Genomic DNA, 23,858 nt, shown 5'->3' on the forward strand with positions numbered 1-23,858 from the left:
CCCAGTGTGAGACAGGGAGGAGGGGGGAGGGAAGGGGACTTTACCTGGCGTGGAGAAAGAAGGAGAGAAGCCAAAAACTGTCAGCGGCTGTCATCACCCTGAACTGAGCTTAGCCTCAGAAGCTCAGCTTGAACAAAAGAAAAACCTCTCTCTGTTTTAACCCACAAGTCACCCCTCACTGTGTCACAACATCAATGAGCACACTTAAGTTAGCTGCACTAGAGACAAACATGACTTTGGTGAATCACTTCTATCAAATAGCTGGAAAAATCAACTTCAGAGCTTCACATAAAAACCTTGAACTGTAAAAAGAAATTGTCACTACAGAAGGAAAATAAAGAAGAGACTTTTTCAATAAGCTTTTAACAAAACGGTATACCTGTCTTGCTTCTTTCACCCGGTTCACTGTAGTACCCCTAAATGCTACTTCACCTGTGTCTCTTTGTTTTTCCCACCTTCCTCCTCTCCCATTCACTCAGTGTTTGTTGTCAGATCAACGCATCTCTGTTTAGACAACAGAAGCTCCTCTGAAAGCAGACACCTTCTTAACAGCCCTGAAGACTGTGAGACCTAGAGCTCAGGAGCCACTCTATTAGACCTTCGTAGAACTGCATTTTATAGCCTATTATGTTATAACATGTTTTTTAGCATCATTCAGTGGAAAAAACTTGAATATTTTTCATCTAGTTGTGTATTTTACTAAATAATAAAGGTCACACTACTTGAGTGATAGAAGTGCCATTAAAAAAGACAGCTCCTCTTACATTTTTACAAAAAGGGAACATTTTTTTTTTTTTCACACAGTTTTTAGTTTTGTTTTCTGGGGACTTCTTGAATCTGCTTTACAAATGTTTTTGTTCTATGTTTTTACTTTTTGCAGCTCCTCCTTTCAGTGAGCATAGCATTGTGGGAGAATAGTGACTATCAACAATGCAATCAAGAATTGATGGTTCTGTCAGCATACTGACATTTTCCTCTATAATATTATTTTATTACTCTTAGTATGTGGATGGTTTACCTAATAGATACATATAAAAAAAATGTTTATAATTTAAATTGTATTTTTTTTATTGAAAAAATGTATTTGATATTTTTTGCCTTCACTTCATGGTTAGCTATGTTGCTGCCATGTCAAGGTATGCAGTACTTTGGTTTATTCTCTATTAAAATACTTTAATCTTATTATAATATAAACTTTTTATAGTAAACTAGTTTAGGTTTAGGGCACAACTACAACCTTACCAATTTCAATTTTTACATTTATTTTTTTCTGAGAGATGCATGAAAATCATTAACACATTAAAGGAACCTGTTTCCACATTTGAAAGTCGGAGCAGTTTTGTCTGCTTTGCATTTATTAGATACCATCGAAACTACCAACCTGCTGTCTGTGAGAAGCACGAGGATGAAAACAATGATTAATGACAGAGAGTTTTGTGAACTCTTCATCCTAAACACAAAAGTAAAACAGGAAACAAAAAGTGTGATTTTTTTTTTAATCCAGATACTGAACATGTTTCTTTTTCCTCTCCTCTTGGAGTGGCTGTGGGTTTGACACAGTGTGACATATGGCCTATAAGGCCTGCAGACTGACTTAAACTGCCAACATCACACATCTCATTGAACTAGACTTTGGCCTGAGGGCTCCAAAGAGAGCACAACGTCACACTGAAGAGACGAGAGGGTAAACCTAAAGACTCAAGTACCTTTACAAAGAGTTCAATTATAACACATTTCTACTTTAAATAATGATTCATTTATTCTTGTATTTCTGTTTAAGCTGTGTAATTAATCATCAAAATAAAATGTATCCTTCATTTCTTTCACTGTAATTCCTCAAAAGATGGACTTGGAGCGGAAATTCAGTTTTTACATAATCTCTCATTTCTCAAAGTGGTCAGCAGCACACTGAGGAATGTGCGTGAACATGTGAATGTGTGTGTGCGTGGGCTGCTGCATAGGGGCCACAGGTCAGTTGGACTGTGTGTGAGGGGCTTCAGTGCAACAACATTCACAAAAACAATGTGAGGAAAACAGTGGAATAAATGTCATTCATTATAAATCAGTTATAACACACTAACTTTGCCTACGTGAAGCGGAATTTAAATGGCAAAGTTAGTGTGACTTGTAAATGAAATTCTAGTGAAATGCTCTTTTTATCCTGATTCAAATGACTGTCACTGTATTGTAATGTACCAAATTGTAATTCATGAGCAGATAAACAGTGGGGGAGAACTACTACCTCAAATATGCTGAGTGAGTAATTACCACGACAGCAGGGAGGAGATGAGAGAGATCTGACTCACATCCCTTTCATCAGCTGTTCTAAGTTCAATACCAGCCCCCCCCTCCAGCTTGGCCCTCACTAATAACCCTCTTCCCCCCTCTGTCCTCTCCTGCCTTCCTGCCCGGGTGGGAGGAGGAGTCCTTCCTGTCATTGGCAGCGCCTTGTAAAGGAAAGGCTGTGAAAACCAGGCTACTGTCCAGGAGATGGCTCAATAAAAAACAGCGGCAAACACTTAAAACGGAGACATACTTCACACAGGGACAAACAACAGCGCACAAAGCAGCAAACACACATTTGGAGCAGCTTGCTGACAAAAATAGAAATCCTGGACACTTTTACAACATGCAAACTTTAACACAGCTGCAAAAATGAGCAAAAACAAAACTATTTAGGAAGTCACAGATTAAACTCAGTTTGGATTCATGATGTAAAATTGAAGGTGAAGTTAAAATAGAAGACAACATTAATGCATGGTCATGTAGTTAACTCTTGTCTGCAAAGTGGTGCATGTAGATGAAATGTTTAATTTAGTCCAGTATTATGATCCAGTTGTTCTTTTGTGTCCAGTGTTACTTTTATTCTAACTCAATTGAAACATTGGTTTAAAGCCAAAACACAATTTTTAATGTAGTATGTAAACTTTCAGCAGGCTTAAGACAATTGAGAGATATTTTAGTGGACATATCAATCAATCAAGGAACCATTTTAACATCTGGCAAGGGACTACGGATGTAAACTAGCCTTTTGGCTAACTCTGGCATATTTACAGAAGTGTTCATTAATATGCACGGTCCTTTAAAATAATAAATAAATAAAATACATAAATAAATAAATCAACCGTTTTATATATCATTGAGAGGCAAACCTCATTTTCAATAATATTGAGACAATTACAGAGGCATTTAAAAACGCACCTTATAAGAATGTCTTTCATTTTAGGTTGATCAAAGATTTAATTTCAATCAGAGTAAACATAATGTGGTGCAGACATGGCTGACAGCCTCAATCAAAGCCATGTTTGATCACTGCACCTCATAAGATATTCAAGCAGTTTATCTCAGGATATCATTGCTGCATTTATTAAAATATGCAATCAAATTTTGCTAAGGATAGACCGTTGCTGAATTTTGATTTTGAAATACAGCTGATCCCCAAATGCAAATGTTGCAAACAGATCAGCTGCAGGTGGTAAGAGTCTAAGTAACTGCTTACATGGAAACTGAAACCTGATTACTATTAAAAAGTTTAACTGAAAGTTAATTTACAATGTTTGCATGATTCACAGTAACTTAGTAGGCTAATGTGATATGACTTGTTTATGATTGTGTGATGTTTCTGATAAAACAAGAAAAGAAAGAAAGAAAGAAAGAAAGAAAGAAAGAAAGAAAGAAAGAAAGAAAGAAAGAAAGAAAGAAAGACTTTGACTTTCAACCTACTTTGTTAATGCAACAGTTCAAAATAAAATACTTAAATATCTATCACATTTCCATAGTGATTAAAAGAAGACACACACACACAAACACTCACAATGCCCTCCTCACTTCAAACTTTCAATTCTAAAATGCCATCCTCATTAAGTGCACACAAGACCTGCCTAACAGTCCACACCTCACTAAAGCTGTTCAAGTTGTCTGTCAATTGGAAAAAAGAGTATTCGATTCTCAGGTGGGCTGCCACCAAACCCCTCAGACATTAAATGGGATCAGTCCAGCCTTCTCCTCTCATTTTATTTTTTCTTCTGATTCAGATTGCCAGTTTGGCACTCACAAAAATGAAATTCATCAGAACCAGAGTTTTTTTTTCTTCTACGTGTATTTTGTCCGGAAAGAAAGAAAGAAAGAAAGAAAGAAAGAAAGAAAGAAAGAAAGAAAGAAAGAAAGAAAGAAAGAAAGAAGGAAAGAACCTGATGGGACTGTTTCTGTATTTCTTGCTGAACTCCTTCAAGCAACTTTTCTAACTTACAGAGTTGGTTGTAACTTGAACAACCCCCCCCCCCCCCTTTTTTTGTCTCTGAGCAGATGAGTTCACTTCCTATCTTAAGCGTGATAAAGTAGATACAATTGGACCATGTGGTAAGGGTTGTAACAAGTGTTAAGTTTGTTAAATTGTGAAACTTTGTGTCAAAGCAACATGTTTGATGCAAAATACATTTTTCAGAAACTAATAAGTATTATAAGTAAAAGTAAAAAAGTGACAGATTTAGATTTATTCCAAACATAAACAATACCAAGTTATCAAGGAGAATCTCATCATTTCACAAATGTTGTGAAACACATTGTAATATCATGTAATGTTAAGCTTTCCTATTTATTTGAATCATGATGCTGTCCTTTTTTTTTTATTATTATTAACACAGTGTTTCTTAGTGCTGTTACATAAATGGTCACAACTATTACTTTTATTATGTTCTCTTGCATTCCAAATTATTTGATCTCTGCTTTCTTGGAGCACACACACTGAATGAACTTGAATCCAAAGGTTTCAGAGGTTGTTTAGACTGCTCTGAGGTAACTTTTTTTCCTTCCACTGCTGAGATTTCAATAGCGTTTGGGAGGGACAGCCCACAGCCATCAAGAGGGAGTTTGAGCCAAGATTTCATGACCCACTGACACAGATTCCTAAATTCCATTTGTTTGTTTAGAAACTTGTGTTAGTGGTGCAGGAGCAGCCAAAATAGTGATCTAAACCCCCCTCTGTCCAAGAATTTAAAACAAACAAACAGACAGACAGACAGACCCATGTTTGAATCAGTAACTTATCCTTGCTGTACTTGCTACTTGCTGTAACAGCATCTTGACCGTGTCCCTCCTGTGTGATGATGTGAGGGTGAAGGAGTATTGTCAAATAAGCTTTGAAGTGTCTTTTAAAGAGAAGATGGTGTCAGAGTAAATGGAGATTATCACTGAATAAAGAGAGAGCATTTCCCCTACAGGCCTGAAACACCAGCATACAAAGAGTTAGAAGGGGGGTTTAATCCCAAATCCAACTTCATTCCTCCACTCCTCTTTCAGCTGTCCTCTCTTTTAACCGCCTGAGCCCTACACAGCGCCTAATCTCTTAATTGAGCTTTTGTAATTGTAATTGAATCACTAAAAGCTCCCAGTTAGCCAACACAAGGCGTGAAAGCTGAGCCATGTGTGAGAAGTGAGCATGTGCACACACACACACACACACACACACACACACGCTACGGGAGGAGAAATCAAGAGCAAGGAGAGGGGATCCTCAAATGAGAGGAGAAAAACAAATGTCACACAGAGGACCCACACTCACGCGCTACACAAGGAGCAGTGACAGAGCGAGTGGACAGACTTTGGCATGTCCCCCTCCTCGCTCCCCTTAATGCCTCCTGACGTTGAAACAAAGGAAGGCTGAGAGGTGCTGGACTGCCTCACATAAAAAAAATTACCACAGGAAGAGATGCATCCCCCCTCCTCCTTTGCACACACACACACACACACACACACACACACACACACACACACACACACACACACACACACACACACACACACACACACACACACACACACACTGGAGAGAAAACTGGTGTCAAGAGACAGTGGCCAAAATGTCCCGAGGAATTTATAGCAGTGTTGTCCAACAGAATTTGCTCTCTGATAGCACCACTGAAAAAGGTAAACTTGAATTTACTTTCTAATCATCACTAAGGATGATCTGTGCAGCACTGTGTGGGATTACTGTTAAAGTAATCCTTATTCAACTCAACATATCCAAGAGATTTACATAGACCACGATAAATGTCAAAGGGCTCAGGGGGGAATAAAAAAAGGTGAATTGGATTTTATGCTTCTCAAATACCTGACACTCATATGACACAAAGATAAGCATCAAATCATAATGTTGAAGAAGCTGCAGCAAGATAATGTCATTGTTTTGTTTTAAAACTGCCTCAAACTACTGATAAGTCATCAAAAAGCTTCTTTTATTGTAGATTAGTCTTCAAATGAATTGAATTAGTGCTCCAGTTGAGCTTTGAGGCAGACAGATTTGTGCTCTAGTGAAAGATGAGAGTAAATTCTTGAAGCTGAGTGGAACTTTTGGTATGTTCAGAGATAACCTAGTTACCACAAACAAGGTTTGAATCCCTAAAATCTCCAGTGATCTGTTCCCTCTAGCTGAGCAGAAAAATTATCTCTCTTTCTTGACAGATTTTTGGACCTGCCAGCTCCACAGCTAAAAATAGCAATTGAACCAAAGTTTAATCCACATAGCACATGATTAATAGACTTTTGTGGACACATGTCTGTCAGGCTGGCATCTGGCGTGGCTCTTTAGCGAGTTGGAACAGGCCCTGCTGTGGTGTTTGTCATCCTGACTGCTCATCTATCATCATTAGCAGCACTGAGGAGCTGACAGCGCCTGATGCCCTGGTATCTAAATAATGACTGAAGACGAATAGACCCAAAGGTGCTCAGAGGGGGATGTCCCCAACACTGGAAATATATATTTGAGAATAATAAAAGCTGTGTTCTCAGCTTGGTGACACGTATAAATAGACTTCGGCGAGTCAGTTTCCAAAGAGAGGTCGAGTCAATGTTTGGTTTTCTGAGCCACAAAGTCAAGTGCAATCACAGTGTGAAAGTGGTCTCCATGAAAGTAACAAAAGGTGTGCTTATTATATCAGCAGGAAGTATTATACACATTTATCTCTGCAGTGTTTGTCTGTGTGACTGTTTCTGTGAGGCAGCTAGTTTTTTGAACACTGTATCAGAGGACCTGATGCAATGTCAGCCATGTCTACACAGGTTTTTTTTTTCTAGCTTTTCCAAAGACTGTGTGGCCTGTGGTGTTTTGAAACAGCAAGTGATTCATGTATTATCTTTCAAAAGTTGACATGTCCTCATTACAGTCATCTGTTCTGCTGAGAAATATTGCTTCAAATGATCTAAATTTTGCATAACTTCAACAAATTGCACACTGGCATGATTCCAACCATGAACAGTAAAAGCTTACTCATGTTTTGAGATAATAATGAGTCCATATATAGCTTTATTTGTATCTTTCAAACTAACTCTGTTTCTGTGTGTGAGTACATTGGACAAATCACAACCCTGTGATTTCAAGGCCCATTTGCCTCCAGTCTGTCAGAGCTGTTTCTGTTAGGACGTTTGCCGATGTTGTTTTCTGGACACAACGCCGGGGTCAGGTCCCCAGAATTGTTTAAAAGAGCTGTCAGTCAGGTGAAGTCATTCATAAAGAAAACAAATACGATGATGTATAAATATGCACTCCCCCACCTCACTCACTCACTCTCACAAAGCATGCAGAGTGCATAAACAAACACAACGCCGGGTGAGAATGGGTACAGAGAATCGAAAGGAATCTGACTCTTCCTGTGGAGAGAGCTCTATGATAACAAAACCAGGACTCTGATAAGCACACACACATTCACACTCTAACACACACACAGCTGCTCTTTTCCAGTCTGATGGACAGGATGGAGTACTCACACTGAATGCTGCCTGTCCCGGTCCAAGCGAACGGGTCCAGGCCAGAGAAGTAAGGGGTTGCCTTGCTGAGCATGCAGGAGCCTTGTGCGGACACATCAAAAAGGGGCCGTGGGGCCAGACCCAGGGCCTCCATGCAGTCAAACATGCTTTTCTAAAAGAAAATCGCAGCTTACACTGCTTTTGTTCTGCAGCCAGACTAAGAGAGCTGAGCTGCATAAACTGAGAAAAGCTTCCTGTGACTGAAGGTAACTTAATGCTCTGCTTGGTCCAGGTGTTCCCTGTCTGTCTCTTGCTGCCTCTGTCCCTGCCCCCCTAACTGCCTCTCTTATGTCTTCCGGATGGATAAAATGTCTCCTTTCTTTCCTGATTCCTGCTCAAATAACACCTTTTCTCACTTGTCTGTCTCTCTGCTCTGTCTTGCTTTGCTGTAACTGATCTAAGCTCCCCTCTCAGCAGCTCTCTGGGCCTCTCACACTTCTCCATACACTATCCAACTATCTGCATGCTCTCTCAGCACAGAGAAAAGGAGGCGGGGTCCAGGAAGAAGACATGGGAGGGCCTTAGTTGCCTGAAGGGGAGTGTACCTGCTTTCTGATTTGTCATGAAGCAAACTTTCTCTCCCTCCCTCTGTTTTTTCTTTATCAAGTTTTCCAACGAGCCTCTTCACATTTCATAATCTGAAAATAAAAACAAACACTGCTCATACCAACTCCCCCCTCCCTGTACTCTTTCTTCATTTTTTCTTTATTTTTCTTCCAGCATCATTTCTCCCTTTGTCTCATTAAAGCTGGAAATATCAACACTGCTCCAAAATATACAACTCTGCAAACCTTTAAACATCCATCCTCACAGAGTCTGCTTAGTGCAGGAATGGAAAGTGTTGAGAGGAAGACAAATCAAGGAAGGGTTTACATGCTTTTTTTTCAGCCTTCATTGTGAACTGATGACGACTTTTTGGGTTCTGTCCTGTAATAGGGGTATTGTGTTATATTTTTTAAGAATTCAACAAAGTAGTGGAAAAGTAAATGAATAGCAGCAAAGACAGGGACTAATAATGTTTAATTTGATCAGTTACTCATTCACCCAGATCATTTCAAAACAAGCTGTCAAAAACTAACTAAGTTGCTTTTAAATCATAGGAATTGTAATATTTGTACCCCATTGTGCAGTTATTTTTAGTGAGCTTGTTGAAAAGGAGGACTTGAGGAATTTACAGAGCCTAAAACAAGTTTAAAAGAAGACAAGTTCATTAAATAAATAAATAATAAAATTACACATTAATGTCAGGTCTTGGCATCACACTTGTTCTGTTTATTAATTCATATTTAGTATTTCTGAATTTTGGGTTTCTCCAGTTCAATTAAAGGATGAAAATCTGATCTGTATTACTCTAAAATCCTTGTCTTTTTCTGTCTTGATGCTCATCTATCTCCATTTTAAAGAGTTTGATTTATCTCTTTCTTTCCATTTGTTTATGGCATGTGCACAAACCTAATTCAATTTCTTCAATTCAGTTCAAGTGGATTCAGTTATGTTCCCTCCTGCAGCTTATTGGATACTTCAGTCACAGTGAAGTGTGACTCCGCTGCAGGCGAACCACACTGGCCCTGAGTCTGGATAGTTTGTATACGAGACAGCCTCCCCCTCCTCCCTTTCCTTCCCTCGTTCAAGAGGGATGAACTCTGGAAGAAACCCCCACTGGGGCTCTAACACCCCCCCCCCCCCCCCCCCCCCCCTACACACACACACACACACACACACACACACACACACACACACACACACACACACACACACACACACACACACACACACACACTTCTCAAAAGCCTGTGGCTTTTTAGTTTCATACTGCTCTTGTGAGTATAAATTATGTTTTTTAGGTTTTGTCTTTGTTTGGACTCTAGCCTCTGAATCCCTTTCTCTCTGTTTATTACTTTATTATTTCAAAGAAAATAAGACGCTCCCTTCCTGTTGTCTTTTCCCTACACTTTTATTTTTAATGTTGCTCGTACTTTTATAAGAATTCCCTTGTCTTGGTGAGAGTTTTTTTTACCTGTCTTTCCTCATCACAGCTAGGAGCCACACATGAACACACCCTCACACACAACACAATGACGCACTGTAGGGAGTAGAATTGCACAGTATCAGCCTGCTGAGCTCTCTCCACACCTTGAGACAATTACTCTCCCTGCCTTGCAGCACCCTACCCCCTGTTGAGGAAAGAGACACACAAATGCATGACCATTGTGAAGAATAAAGAAAAAAGAACTGTTTCATTTTCTTTCACTTTTAACTAACATAAACTTTCTTCTAATGCTAGAAAATGTGAAGCTTTTTTTTACCTTTCACACATTCAATGCATTTTTCAAGAGTGGCGAGTCATAATACAAGAAGTCATAATCAGGTTCTTCATGTCTCACACACACACACACACACACACACACACACACACACACACACACACACACACACACACACGGAACAATGGCCTCTCTCTGTCTGAGTGTTTCAGCTCCTCCAGCTTGGCCGCAGATATTTGCACAAAGTCTCTCTGCGGTCATCAGCATTCGCACAAATATAGTCACAAATGTGAAGCAAAGGAGTGCAAGACTGCTGGTTTGTGATATTCATGGGTGTTGGAATGTGCAGCCTACAGAGTGGCAGTGGAAACGTGTGTGTGTGTGTGTGTTTAGATGCTTGGACAATTATGTGTGTAAGTGTGTGAGCACTAAACAGAGTGGCTGCGATGAAAGACACAAAGAACAACACACAAGAAGTGCTCTGTGGCTTAAGGTTCGAGTTACTGATATCACACACACACACACACACACACACACACACACACACACACACACACACACACACACACACACACACACACACACACACACACACACACACACACACGCACACACACAAACTCAAAACATTATAAAGAACAAGATGTGACTGGCACAGAGAATTCCGAAAGGACATTGTGTTCGTTGTGGAAAAATACGCTTCTTTTCCTCACAATCACTCAAATCAGATTTATTTCCTTTCACCGCTAAAAATGATTCACATGATCCACAATTCTTTTTCCTAATGTCACTAAAAAAGACAAATTGCATCATTCCAAAAATACTCAGAGAGAAATATTTACTTAATCCTGAGAAAATCCAGAGATGGTATCATGTACTCACATTGATTCCAAGAAGCACTAGGCAGTGAAAAAGCTGAAGAGTTTCTTGTGTGTTCTTATAATTCCCAGCTCCCTGGTGCTATGAGAACAAGCACTTAACTAACTGTATGATTGAACACTCAGCAGGGAGCTTTTGATGTGGATATCCTCTCATTTTAAGTCCAGGGACATTTTCAGTTTCAGCCCATTAGAGAACAGAGCCCTGTCTTCCCCTAGTACTGATTAGGACCTGGTTTGAATTCATTGGCAAATCCCACTTAAGCCTCTACTGTAATTTTGTATCATTTTGTTCACTGCTCTAATCAGAGATAAGCCGTTATATTCAATGGCTCCTCTCTATGCTGAAGAATTGGACTCATTATTTGCACAGTTAGTGGTCTGCCTTGAAAATAATCAGAACTGAAAACTCTTGTTGGCTAACTGCCACAACAAACTATCAGTTTACAGCAGGCATGTCTACAGAGTTTGTAATATAATTGCTGAGAATCTAACTGATGATGAATTAGTTTCTGACATGATGGACTGACTTCCTTATTTCTAAGCAGGGGGTTCAGATGGGATACAAAGCTTGGAGGTTAAGCTAAAAGTTCGCTGGATGATGGGTGTGCAATTGACACAGTGTTCCACTTGTAGACCCACTGGATTGAAGTAAAGAAAATAGAATCAATGGCAGAAAGAGTTCTTTCAAAAACAATACCAGTATACCAGAGAGGCTTCTGATACTGCTCAAAATGTTGGATTTGATATGAGTGAGTAGATCAGTCGATGCGCTAACCTATAACCAGACTTTAATATCCTTAAGCAAAACAACCTACTGTATTTAATTAACCCTCCTGTTATGTTACGGGTCAAATTGACCCTTTTTAAAGTCTATTTTAGGTAATATATGCCTTCCAAACCAGTTAAATGCAGCATAAAAATCTTTCACAGCATGTGACAGAAGAGGTGTCGTGTTAATTTGTCAACATCACTTCATAAAACAAAAATAATAATAAAAATGTAAAATAAAATACACAAAAAACTGTCATGTAAAACTGTTGTATTTATATTTAGGGTTTTTCTATGTACATTAAAAAAAGTTTTAACATTAATTTCAATGAAAATGAGTGAGTTATCCTCATTTAACCATGATCTGAGAATTAAAGAACACCAATGGACTAAATCTTGATTTTAATGGTTAGTAATGGAGTTAAAAATTAGATTTAAAAAAAATGTGTATTGGGATTTTTTTGGGGGGTTCTGACACTTTTGGATTATTGAATATGCCCTGGGTCAAAATGACCCAGGAACATTATTGCTGTTCCAGAGAAACAAACATAACAGGAGGGTTGAAATCATATCATTTAAATGGCTGTTAATCAGTAGCTAACAACATGTTGTACTGCTAGCATGACTGTATCAAAAAATGATTTAGGATCTACTCTGTACTTCTGCTAGGTTTTGTGTTTCATTTTTGATGCTATCACAGGTCTTCAGTTTTTTGTTTATTTGTTTAGTTAGACACAGAGGATATGAATCACTAACATTTCAAAATGTCACTGTGGAGTATCTGGGACTGTCAGCATTGAGCAGATGTAATGGTAACAACCCATCCTTGTGCGAATGAACCAAATTCTTCATCTATGGCAGCTTGGACAGTGGCCTAGCGTGACAATATATTCAGCTTTAGTTACACCTTTAGAGTAATTCCAGGATGCTGTCCTCTAGCTTATTGTGCTGATGTGCCATTTGAGTAAAGTGAAGTTGTTTAAGAAGTCAGACAGTCCACTTGGGTGAGTGGCAGCTGGCTATGGAGATTTTAGTTTGAATTTTTGTGAAATCCATGGATGATGTTGAGTTTTTGAAAGGTTAACTTCTATTCAAGTCATATAGTGCAAGTTATTTAAAGCTGCTGTGAGGAACTTTTGTTTTGTATCGGTTCTGGCGCCCCTTGTGGACAAAGTGATACCTCTTGTCTCTTGTCCTTTATATGCAAAAGTAGTGTTTTCAACAAAAACCTCATCCTGTTGTCTTTTAAAAGTCAACTTTATCAGGCAATGTGATTACTTTCCATGAAAACAGTCAGATAAAGGCTGTTTCTGAAGCGAGATGTCCATCATCTGGTCTGACACCTACCCCCTCACGGTGGTTTCAGGCATTAAAAATGAAAAACAGAGAAGGTGTCAGTGTTGTTGCTGATGATCTTGTTTGCTATTGAAGGTCATAAAGAGACATCAGTATCATTTTCAGTCTGTTTCTCAGCCATTTCAAAACTCCCTACAGGGCCTTTAAGTCATTTACAAGTACATTTGTTAGAGATTGAAAATACATTACTTATATAATAATAATAATAATAATAATAATAATAATAATAATAATAATAATAATATTAATATTATTATTATTAATAATAATAATGATAATAATAATAATAATAATAATAATAGTAATACCTTTATTTGTATAGCACTTTTTGATATAAGTAACAAAGTGCTTCACAAGAACAATAAAAACACAATAAAAGCAAATGAGAGGTAAAACGTTTAAGATTAAAATAAATTCACAAAATAAAAGCTTTACAATAAAAGTGTGTCTTGTGTAGTGAAATAAAATTATAACGAAGGGTAGTTAGGTTGTGTACACTTGTTAGATGTGTCCACATGAAAATTATGCTTAAAGGGATACTTTCCAATTCAAATTTTAAAGCTGACCAAGTCATAATATTTATTAATTTAGGAGGACGGCTGGAAAGATGTTACTGCTGAACTCATAGGAAGCATGTCTTATTAACTAACTGCAGCAATCTGGACTTATATAATTAACATTGTTTGAGCTTTTTTAGTAAGGCAGTAAATGCTGTCTCTTATTTGTTAATGGTAAGGAGAACTACAGGTCTTGTGGGTTGTTATGTAACAGGTAAAGCAGCTGGTTGTGAAGAGGTGTGCATCTGTAGGAATGTAAACTACAAAAACAGTTAAAGGGTGAAGAACCCAGTGGCAGAACTGAGGAAAGGTTCACTGGAGATTGCTCTCAGACAGTTTGGACTTCCCATCTCTAAAGCTCAGAGTCATCCCAACAAACAGGCATGATGGACTCATGGATATGTTTACTTCTAAATTTGCCATCCCGAACTAACTGGAAAACTTAATGGCCATGCATCAAGCTAAGCATGTTGGGGGGCTTCCTTTATATCCTTGATGATAACTTAAAAAAGACGTACTTATACTAATAATGGAATCAGGTATTGAAAGTTTGTAGTAACAACACACTGATTGGTAATAACTCTATGTGTCATTAAGCTGTTATGTTCATTTGCAAGGCCTCAAATCTAAGAAGACAAGGGACTGCAGTGAAAAAAAAACACATTTCCATTGTTTCAATTAAAGTAACTTATTAGTCTTCTATCTCAAAGTTTTACAAATCCAACATCGTGCCCTAGTTTTAACCACGTAACTGTGATCCTACATGTGACATACTGTCAACTAATAAATCAGGTAGAAATGTCAGAGATAAATGTGACTGGTGTAGACATTCTGACCTAACTGACACACAGCAGCCTCTCATATCTCTCTATCTCTGTCTGTGTGTGCATTAAAACCAAACAGGCAACACGTCAGAGATGTAATGCACAGACAACATGTCAGAGGTGTAATGACATACTGAGCGCTACTTGACTTGATGTTGGAACAGAGTGTCCAGAAAGCAAGATAAACTGAGATTACGTAGATAAATAGATAACTGCTGTTCATTGTATACATCACTGTGTGCATACAATGTGACTGACAGGAGTGTTCAGCAGGTAATTCTACACTCTGAGCGAGACTGACAGGATGACAGATAGTAATCAGGCATGTGTCTGTGTAATGAATCGGATATGAACCGCACAGTCACAAAACACTCTGATGAAACAAAGATTTCTATGAATATGAATGAATTCATTTAGGATTGGACTTTAACAAATGTGCAGCAGTGGATTATAGAAATTGAATTGACTTGAGGACATATTGTTTAAGGTTACTGAGTATTGACTTGAGTACTGTCTATTAAGAATCCACACTGTCTCTAAAACGCATACACAAACATGCACACCCATCATACACATTTTGTTTGATATTGTATTTTATATTTGTATTCTCTACTGTCAATTTACATCTGCTTAAGTTCATCGACAGAAGAAGAAAAGATGTTAGTTCTCTGCTTTTTTATTCTACCTTTGTGTTCATTGTGTTTGCACCCAAAGACTAGAACAAATTCTTTGTACGTATAGACCTACTTGGAAAAAAAAACGCATACAAATTCTACATGTACAGTTGCTTTTAACAAGTGGTTGAGAAAATATAAAAGGCATAATATTAGAGCTGTCGTCTGCGTTAAGAATGGAATTTAAAGACAAGAACATACAGAAGCAAACTCCAACACTGATGATGAATGTTTTCTATATATTGTAGAAGAAATGAGAGACAAACAACTATTACTCAAACCTGATAAAGGTAAAGTCTTTCATTTTCATTCCATATCCCTCTTGCTGTTCACACTCTCAGTAAGTTTCAGTCAATAACTCTCATTGAATAACAGGAGGCTAACAGCTTGGCATGGAACTGTAAGAGTTATAATTATAACAAGAGTTATAATTGAAGAACAAGAGTTATAGTCATTCAGTCAGTAGCATTGTTGAATACAAACAATAGAAGTGAACAAAGAAAATCTAATGTTGAAAAGTAAAGAAGTTGAAAATATAAAGGAAATACAATTTTAGATGAGGAAAGTTGTCAGCCTGTGTTAAAAGTCTTGCTGTGTCTCTGTGTGATCTTTCTCACTTTTCCTGCTACTGTGAAGTGCAACAGTGCCCCCTGTGGTTTAAATATGTTCAAGTGAGAAGCTCTCTCATCTTTCTCAAACTCCATCTTTTTTTTCAACTTTTGCCCATTTCTTTTCCTAGCATTTTAAGAGGTTTTACAGTCTATGAAAAACAACAAATTAGTCAATAGGAAATGTAATGTGTATTGTTTATTTCAAGGCTGTCCTTTATGCCATCCGCCTGGTTTACCACAAAGAGGAAAAAAAAACCCCACTTATTTTCTCCTACCCTATTTTCTTCCCTCTTTTTCTTTTCTTCCCTACTCAATGCATGATTTAAGTCCTGATTAAAATCTAAAATTGTCCCTGAAGGCAATTCCAAAACTGTGGAGAGTCCCCCATTGTTTTACATAAAACAGGACAGGAAACTTGGATATTTGGCCCAATATCTTGTCATGTGAAAGGGTATCAGATTAAGATTTCTTGCCTCTTGATTGAACCTTGGACAAGCAGAAACTCATGATGATATTAAAGCTGGGGTTGGTAGTCAGATTTAGATACACGTTTTGCTATACTGGTTAAAAGAATCTTTATGTCCAGATGGCAATCAATTCATAATGTGTTCATAAAAAAAGAGTGAAAAAAACCCTGCTATCTACAGCCGGAGTAAACCTGGGAAAACACCAACCAATCCCTGCCATCAGGAGCCAAATTATGAAACCAATCAAATCCTGTCCTGCCGTTCTGCCCGCGTATACATTTCATGTTTGTTTGTGTTTTTAACTTTCACTATGATAATGCTTTGGTGTATTCTTACTGCTGAGTGAGACATGAGTTGACGTAGTGCAAAACACAAACGATGTGCTGAGGATTGTTTTGAATCAGTCACAATCATATGGTCGCGAATCAGCGAATCAACCGTAGCTTTAAATATTTCAAAAATACTTTTGATTAATTCCATCTTTTCTAAATTCTGCCTCAAAGGTTATATCACTCTGCCTTGCACAAGTTGAGGTTACTCAACCAAGTTATCTAATCAAAAATACTTTATATTTCTTTCACATTTTATATCCTATGAAATGCATTTAATGGAACTTAGTCTGAATTTCAGGGACTAATGAAGTGTAAATGAAAACTTAAAGCTGTGTATTACTTACACAACGCAGCCATCTCTTTGGGAAGGTCTGCCCCAAACCGGCTGAAAAGGTGGCTACTTGCCAGCAGGTCGAAGGGGGAGTGGCTCCGCATCGGGTTAAAGGTGAATGGATACATGGCACGGGGGAAGCCAGTCATGTGACGAACTTGGTGCTCCCTGTTGGTTGCCATCTTGAAAAGCGCTGCTGGTAGATCAGGCGACTTCTCAGAGTGTTTGGTTGTCTCCACGTTGTCTGATTCAGGGACCTACCAAGAGTTTGAAAAAGGCTGGTGCCATCCAGCCCTTCCCAGTTACTGGCTTCTCTGATGTCAGGCTGCAGGGAAGTGAGATGGATGATGAGAGCGAGGAAGAGAAGGACCAACTCCTGACCAGATTCCAGATGCTAAAAAAGAAGGAAAGAGAAGAAAGAGTGGTTATGATCATTTTTACCCAGAAAGCAAAAAGGCTTTTTCTACAACTAAACCTGAACCTTAAAGAAATATAAGCCAACTTATAAAACAAGGGTAAACAGTAGAACAAAAGAGTTGAAAGAGGACAGAGTTGAATAACAGTTGTGCATGACACTTTTTATGTCCGTCTTTAAAGTAGTGCAATGATTTCGAGCAGTGCCATATGATTTCAATCAGCAGAACTGTATTATGAAGAGACCTCTCTGTTCCCCCTGCCAGCCTGTCTGAGCACAGCCAGCCACAACTTGGGTACAATTAACCCTTTACAGCTACAGACACACATAACCTACTCATTCTCTCTGTACTCCCTGATGTATACCAGGCATTCCTATCCATCAGACGTGTGTGAAAGCACACACACTGCTGAGTCTCACCTTCCCTGTGTCTGAGGACTAATCGTGTATCTGCCACACTGTGAATATGTCAAATGAGGACAGTCCTTGTTTCTGTAGTTTCTGTATGACCAACTCATCCCCTTCGGTGATTTCATGAGTGGGCGGAGCTTCACTCTGTGTGGTGGAGCTGTGGTAAATACAGCTCGGCCAAAGAATGTCTTGTTGTTTTGGGCCTGCTTCTACACAGGGATCAAGCACCCAGGGTGGATGAAACAGACTGAGAGAATTATGGTTTTTACAAATACATCAAACTACCAAGATGGATACAAAGATACAGCTAAAAACCATATTTTAAACTACATAGACTAACTTTTGTAAAGAAAACTAAAGCTTTTTAAGTATGCCTAAAGTTAACTTTTCCAGCTATGGAGGTAAAAATATGGGCAAGAGCAGACACTTAACAGGAAACAGACACAAATGGAAAAAAAACCCCAAAAAACAGGTTTGCACAGACTTCTTATTTCAAAGCAGATTTGTTGTGTGTACAATCATTAAACTTTTGAATGGTTCAAGAACTCTAGGGGCGAAGGACAAAATTCACCTCCACAGTTTCTATAAATATGTTGTTGTACTGTTTAATTTTGATATACGAACACTTAAAGTACCTGATAGCTCATACTATAGATATATAATTTTGTCACAACAGACTTTTTAACATCTACAGTCTTGTTGCTATCTTTTTTTTTCTTTTGATAAAAGATCACCTTAGAAATCATGAGTATAAGTTCTAAGTTTATGAAGCACCAATCATCTTAAGAAGCAGAGCACTAGAATAAATCCTTTGTTAATGAATAAAGCAATGTTTGATTATTCTCAAAACACCATTAAGGAGTTGTTTATTCAACATAGAAGGAGTTCTACTGCATTATATTAAGGGTTTTTTCTATTACACTGAGCTGTACCCTTGAATTGAGAGGACATTTTTTTTAAATCATAATCAGGTCTCTGCAGAACTATTGTTATAGTAAAAGTTTTACATGCTTTTGTTGTAAAAGCGGCTGTTTGTTCCCCCACACACACCTGAACACACTGTACATATTGCACATTCACACACAGAGCCACACAGTCAGCGCAGCGAGTGTTGTTTTTAAAGTCATATTTCCCATATTGACATTTTTTCTGTAGCTGCTTGGCTCTGCTGCGGTTTTTCTTCACTGAGAGGACCAGTCGGGGAGAGTCCCTGCAACTATTTTCACAAAGAACTTTTGTGTTTGACGATCAAAGACTGTCAAACACATGTTGGACAAAGTGTGTGGTGATTATATAAGCGATTACATACGTGGTGTGGAATGGTCACATTTTGCAAAACATATGCATACACATGCCTCACTAAAAGCAGGACACAGAAACACACAAGCACGGACATGTAGGGTTGCAGAAGTGAACATACACAGATGTTCTGTGACTTTAATCATGTTCATGGGCAAGCAATCAGTGGAAAACACTGCGTTCACACATGCTGAAGCCCCATTGAAAGCTGCAATTGACCTTGAAGAATGAAGGAGTAAATATAGGACAGAGGATCCGACCACAGATGCAGATTTTGAGTCATTCAAGTTGATTCTTCAACCAATCAAATTCAGAGAGTGGAATGAGGAATATGAAAGCCAGATGTATACAAGGATTGCGATGGAGGACCAAATAAAGTGTTGAAAGCTGAAAAAAAAAAGATGGAAAAAGATGGAGGGTAAGAGAGGAAAACAGGAGGGAGGGAGCTCTTATGAAGGAGTTTTAAGCATCTGGCATGCCATGTGTAAGAAGTGAACAGAGTCCTATTAATTAGACCCATATTGAAACTGGATTAATAAGAGAAAGAAACAGACTGTCGTAAAGCAGCATGGGAGGAGGGTGAAAAAAAACCCAAACCAAATGGTTGCAGAAAACACATAAAAAGAGAAACAGTTTTATTTCCACTAATAAACTGTGAAAAAAATATGTGCCCTGGCCAAGGAATGGTTTCTTTCTCTCTAATGAGTAACACCCCCCACCCCCTGCCCCTTGCTCTCCCTCTAGGGGGAATACACCTTGGGTAGGGCAACAAAAGCAGTGCTGTGTCTCTGTGCCTCCCGGCTTCCAGGCCTCAATGCTGCTTTTATGAGACCTGGCTGGGTCAGGTCAGACTGGGTCACCTGGTCCTGGTCCTGCTGATACACGAATATACCAACACACACACACACACTCAAACACACACAACTCACAACCGATGCTCCCTTTTCCCAGACTATGGGGATTAAAAACAGCTTTGGTACAAAAACGACGGGGCTTTCCATGTGTTTGTCTCTTCCAACACATCGCTGCATACTGTCAACTTAGCTATTTTTCAATTAACTTTCATTCAACGACACTCTTGGGAGCTACGTCATTGTGTTCAGGGGATTGTTGCAACAGTTGTAAACATGGTTTAGCTGTAAACAGATGAAATGACAAAAATCTTTTTTTTTGAGTAGCATGTTTCAAGTTCTTATTAGTAGTGTCATCTGGTTCTAGTTATACAATGTGTAAATGTGACTGAACTGTATGTTTTTCCAACTCATATTTACTTATGGTTACAGTTATTTACCTACAAATACACATACAGAAGGTCAGTACTGAGAGTAAGTCAATACAAAGCTGGTTCATTTTGAGAACATGATTTCATACTACCCAAACCACTTGAAAAATCCCCACAAAAAAGATCAAATTAGAAATAACAGAAAAGGGACAAACACAAGTGAACACAGACAAACACAGTGTCTTACCCTTTTGGGTCTCCCCCTTTTAAACTGACCTTTCTGTCCCATTCAGCAACAATGATGACAGTTGTCTTTAACATCACTGTTTCTAACAATAGAAAACTTAATCTGAAAATAATAATCATGTCATTGTAGCTGGTGAATAAAGATAAATCTGACAAAAAGAAATAGGCCTATTAGTGCCAGAAAATCCAAAAGATGTGGGGTTTACATGCACACCGAAGTGCCAAGTGTACAACACTAGCTAACTTTAACAAATGCCAGGTGTCTATCACAAGAGAGATTCAAAATCACATCACACTATTTTATTCTGGAGATAACAAAACAGAGATGTGACTGACACTGGGGGAAAACTATTGGGTTTGGCATTCAATTTATTGTGACATCTTTGCTTGGTTTTGTAAGCTACTATTAGCTTATGTTGACACATTTGTAACAATAGCTTGAAGATATGTCACACAGTCTTGAGTGTAAAAAGTCTGGGTTGTAAATTAGTTTAATTTTGTTTACAATTTTCTTATCAGCTTATGTAACCAAACAACCAATACCAGTGCCTTGCTTGGTGGCTGAGTTACAACCACTGTATTATTATGTAAATGTATATTATAACTGCTCTTTTTCCCAAAAAAAGGACCTCTGAACTGACAAATTACACAACAGACCTCCATCAGAGAATAACTTTACATGCTTTTATTACCAAAAGTGAATGAAACCTGTCATGGGTTGCTTTTCTTTTTATTTTGTATCCTTCTTGTTGTAGTTTTCCCAGTGTAAATCAGTTGTCTTTCCTTGTTATGTAGTTCCATTCTTTACTGTTGTGTTGTTGTACTCCTTGTGTGTGTAAGTGTTTTTTGTTTTATTTTGTAGTATGTTCCTTGTGTGCCAGGTTTACTTTTACTCTCTGTCCCTGTGTGCTTTTCTCCTGTTTGATTACACTAATTAGTTATACCTGCGGCGTTTGTCACACCTGTGTTGATTACCCTGTGTGTAATTAGTTTCCTTCTGTTCAACCATGGCTTTGTCAGTTCTTTGAGTATTTTCTCCTGAGTTGCTGCATTTTCCATGGCCTCCCTCATGTTCTCTAGTGTTTCTTGTGTGGATTTTGCGTATGGAGTTTGAGTTGGACTTCAGATTTTGATTTAAGTACGTTCTAAGTATCTAAGTCTGCATTTTGGGTCCTCTGTCTTTTGTTTTGTTTTCAACTGTGACAGAAACTATGACCAAAATGATTATTTACTGTCAACATGTTACTCAAAGATGACATGGTTACATTAGAAATAAGTTATTCAACTCTTAACTTGGAACCCTATAACCCCCTTATTGACATTTGGCAGTTCTGGACTCTAAAAGAATACAAAAAAATAGAATACAAAAGAGAGGCATGATTCACCAAGTTAGCATTTCTTTCTAGCTGTTTAACAGCTTCAAGGCATCTTTTAACCCAAAAAAACACACTTTTTTTTGCTTCTTGTGCATCTCTGGAGCAGCATGCTGTGTTAGGTCGTGCTAACCTCTACGGCCCATTGAAAATACCAACAGCTTAAAGTGTAGAAGGTTTTGGTTGAGTCCCTACAGACTGGGCCTAACCCACAACTATCTATTTAGACTTGTGTGCCACAAGCTAACCAAACAACACTATCCACAGACAAACCATATTACAATGGGATTAAGCACTTTTGATTCTATAGCTTTATCTGATGCGCATTATGGGGGCTCTGATTGAATGTGTCATTTGATGGGCACCATTGTCGCGGGGCTGGGTGGATGTTTATTGTTTATTTGTGTTTATATATGTATTTTTTGTACAGACTGTGACAACAAATTTCCTTATTAAGGACAAATAAAGATCCATCTATCTATCTATCTATCTATCTATCTATCTATCTATCTATCTATCTATCTATCTATCTATCTATCTATCTATCTATCTATGAGCAGTGAATGATGGGCTGCTGGCTGTTTCATATCTGATTCAGCATCATTAAAGTGATGTCTTGTGATTACACAGAAGTAATATAAATATCTGGGAGAAGACGAACACTCTCACACAGTTTGAAATGTGGGATTACTCAGCTAATACAGGACAGTTGGTAACCCTAACTTCCAGAATTACCATTTATAAAGTTAAAGGGAAACTGTGATAACTTTTCTGAAGAGGCAGAAAGTTAACTTTGTTACTTTATCACCACATTGTGCCTTCTGTTCTCACAAAAAATCCCTAGCGATTAATGTAATAAGATTTATCCCTTTTGGTCAATCATTTCTTTTTGATGCAGCCCTTTTTCGTATAACCATGTTTTATTTAATTGTAATGCTTGCGTGACAGTAAGACAATAAAAAGTTATCTTAGAAGTCCATCAATCTTTAGCCTTCTGAGAATTTTGGTTACATTCACTTGTTTTTTGCCAAATTATGAAAAAATGTCCCGCTGGTGTGGCGATAATGTGGTGGAGCATTTTCAGAGAAATAGATGACTAGAACATTTAACATTTAAGTTGATCTTCAGTTTTATGGTATAATTAGTCTACTTTAAGGGCTGAGAAATGTGCGGTGATAAAAAGTTTAAGCAATTTAAAAAAAAACTTCTTTATAGATTCCACCAAGCACAAAAAATGTTTGCACTTATGATTGGACACACTGTCCCGCAAGGTTTTATACAAATGTTTGGACAGATTTCACAATGGCAGCAAATAAAACCTCTTACTTGGTGGCCAACACATCTGAATGCTGGTTTTGACTTCTCTTTGCTGTGGAATAACAAGAGGATTTAAATATTCAATTACAACTATAACCCTTAAACACTCTTAATCCTTGCATGATTCAGAGTTTATACGCCTTTATTTTTACTGGCATACCCTGGTTCAGTCATTTCTGGGTCCTCCCTCAATATTTTCATCTCTACTATTAATACGCCCATCAGTGACACAAAGACAGATTTATTGCACTCATTAGAGTGAGTTTTAAAAGAACACTCTTCGTGTGAAGACAGACTAGCTTATTTGCAGCTGCTTCTCTCATGTGCTGTTGTTTTCTAAGCTGAAAAAGTGATCACTTTGACTCCTAATTAGAACCAAACTTGTAATGGACAAATGCTATTCGGCTCCATATTTCTGGTTGGTACCCGGCAGGTTATCTGGGACTTGATTTATTTGAAAAAAAACATGTGCTTTGTTTTCTATGCTTTAAACCTGATGTAATTCCTATAATTGGGTTGTTTTGTACTTGCATCACTCAGTTGTGCAGCTCATCAATTAAATTATTTATGATTGGCGTTCCTTTAAACTTTAACTGATTTGTACTCGACTGAAACAGTGTCAATTAAAGACAGAAACCAGAGGGGATACATGCTCCTCTCCACATCACATAAAGACTTCCTTTGTTCTATTTAATCATGTGGTTCATTAC

The 23,858-nt window shown here is 38.1% G+C and overlaps 1 protein-coding gene across 2 annotated transcripts in view; it reads right to left on the minus strand.

The window, feature by feature from the left end:
- Positions 1-23,858, minus strand: part of LOC117816854 (retinoic acid receptor gamma-A-like) — a 38,568-nt gene that overhangs the window by 9,628 nt on the left and 5,082 nt on the right. Inside the window, exon 2 of one of the 2 annotated variants that reach the window (XM_034689264.1) lies at positions 16,879-17,259. In XM_034689264.1, coding sequence (XP_034545155.1) covers positions 16,879-17,047 — 169 coding nt within the window. In that variant the 5' untranslated portion in view covers positions 17,048-17,259. Of the gene's footprint in view, positions 1-7,761; positions 8,250-16,878; positions 17,260-23,858 lie in introns of those variants that run through there. The other variant, XM_034689337.1, reaches the window with a different exon arrangement.

The sequence above is a fragment of the Notolabrus celidotus genome, chromosome 1 (assembly GCF_009762535.1).
Source record: "Notolabrus celidotus isolate fNotCel1 chromosome 1, fNotCel1.pri, whole genome shotgun sequence".
In the NCBI taxonomy this organism is placed as follows: Eukaryota; Metazoa; Chordata; class Actinopteri; order Labriformes; family Labridae; genus Notolabrus; species Notolabrus celidotus.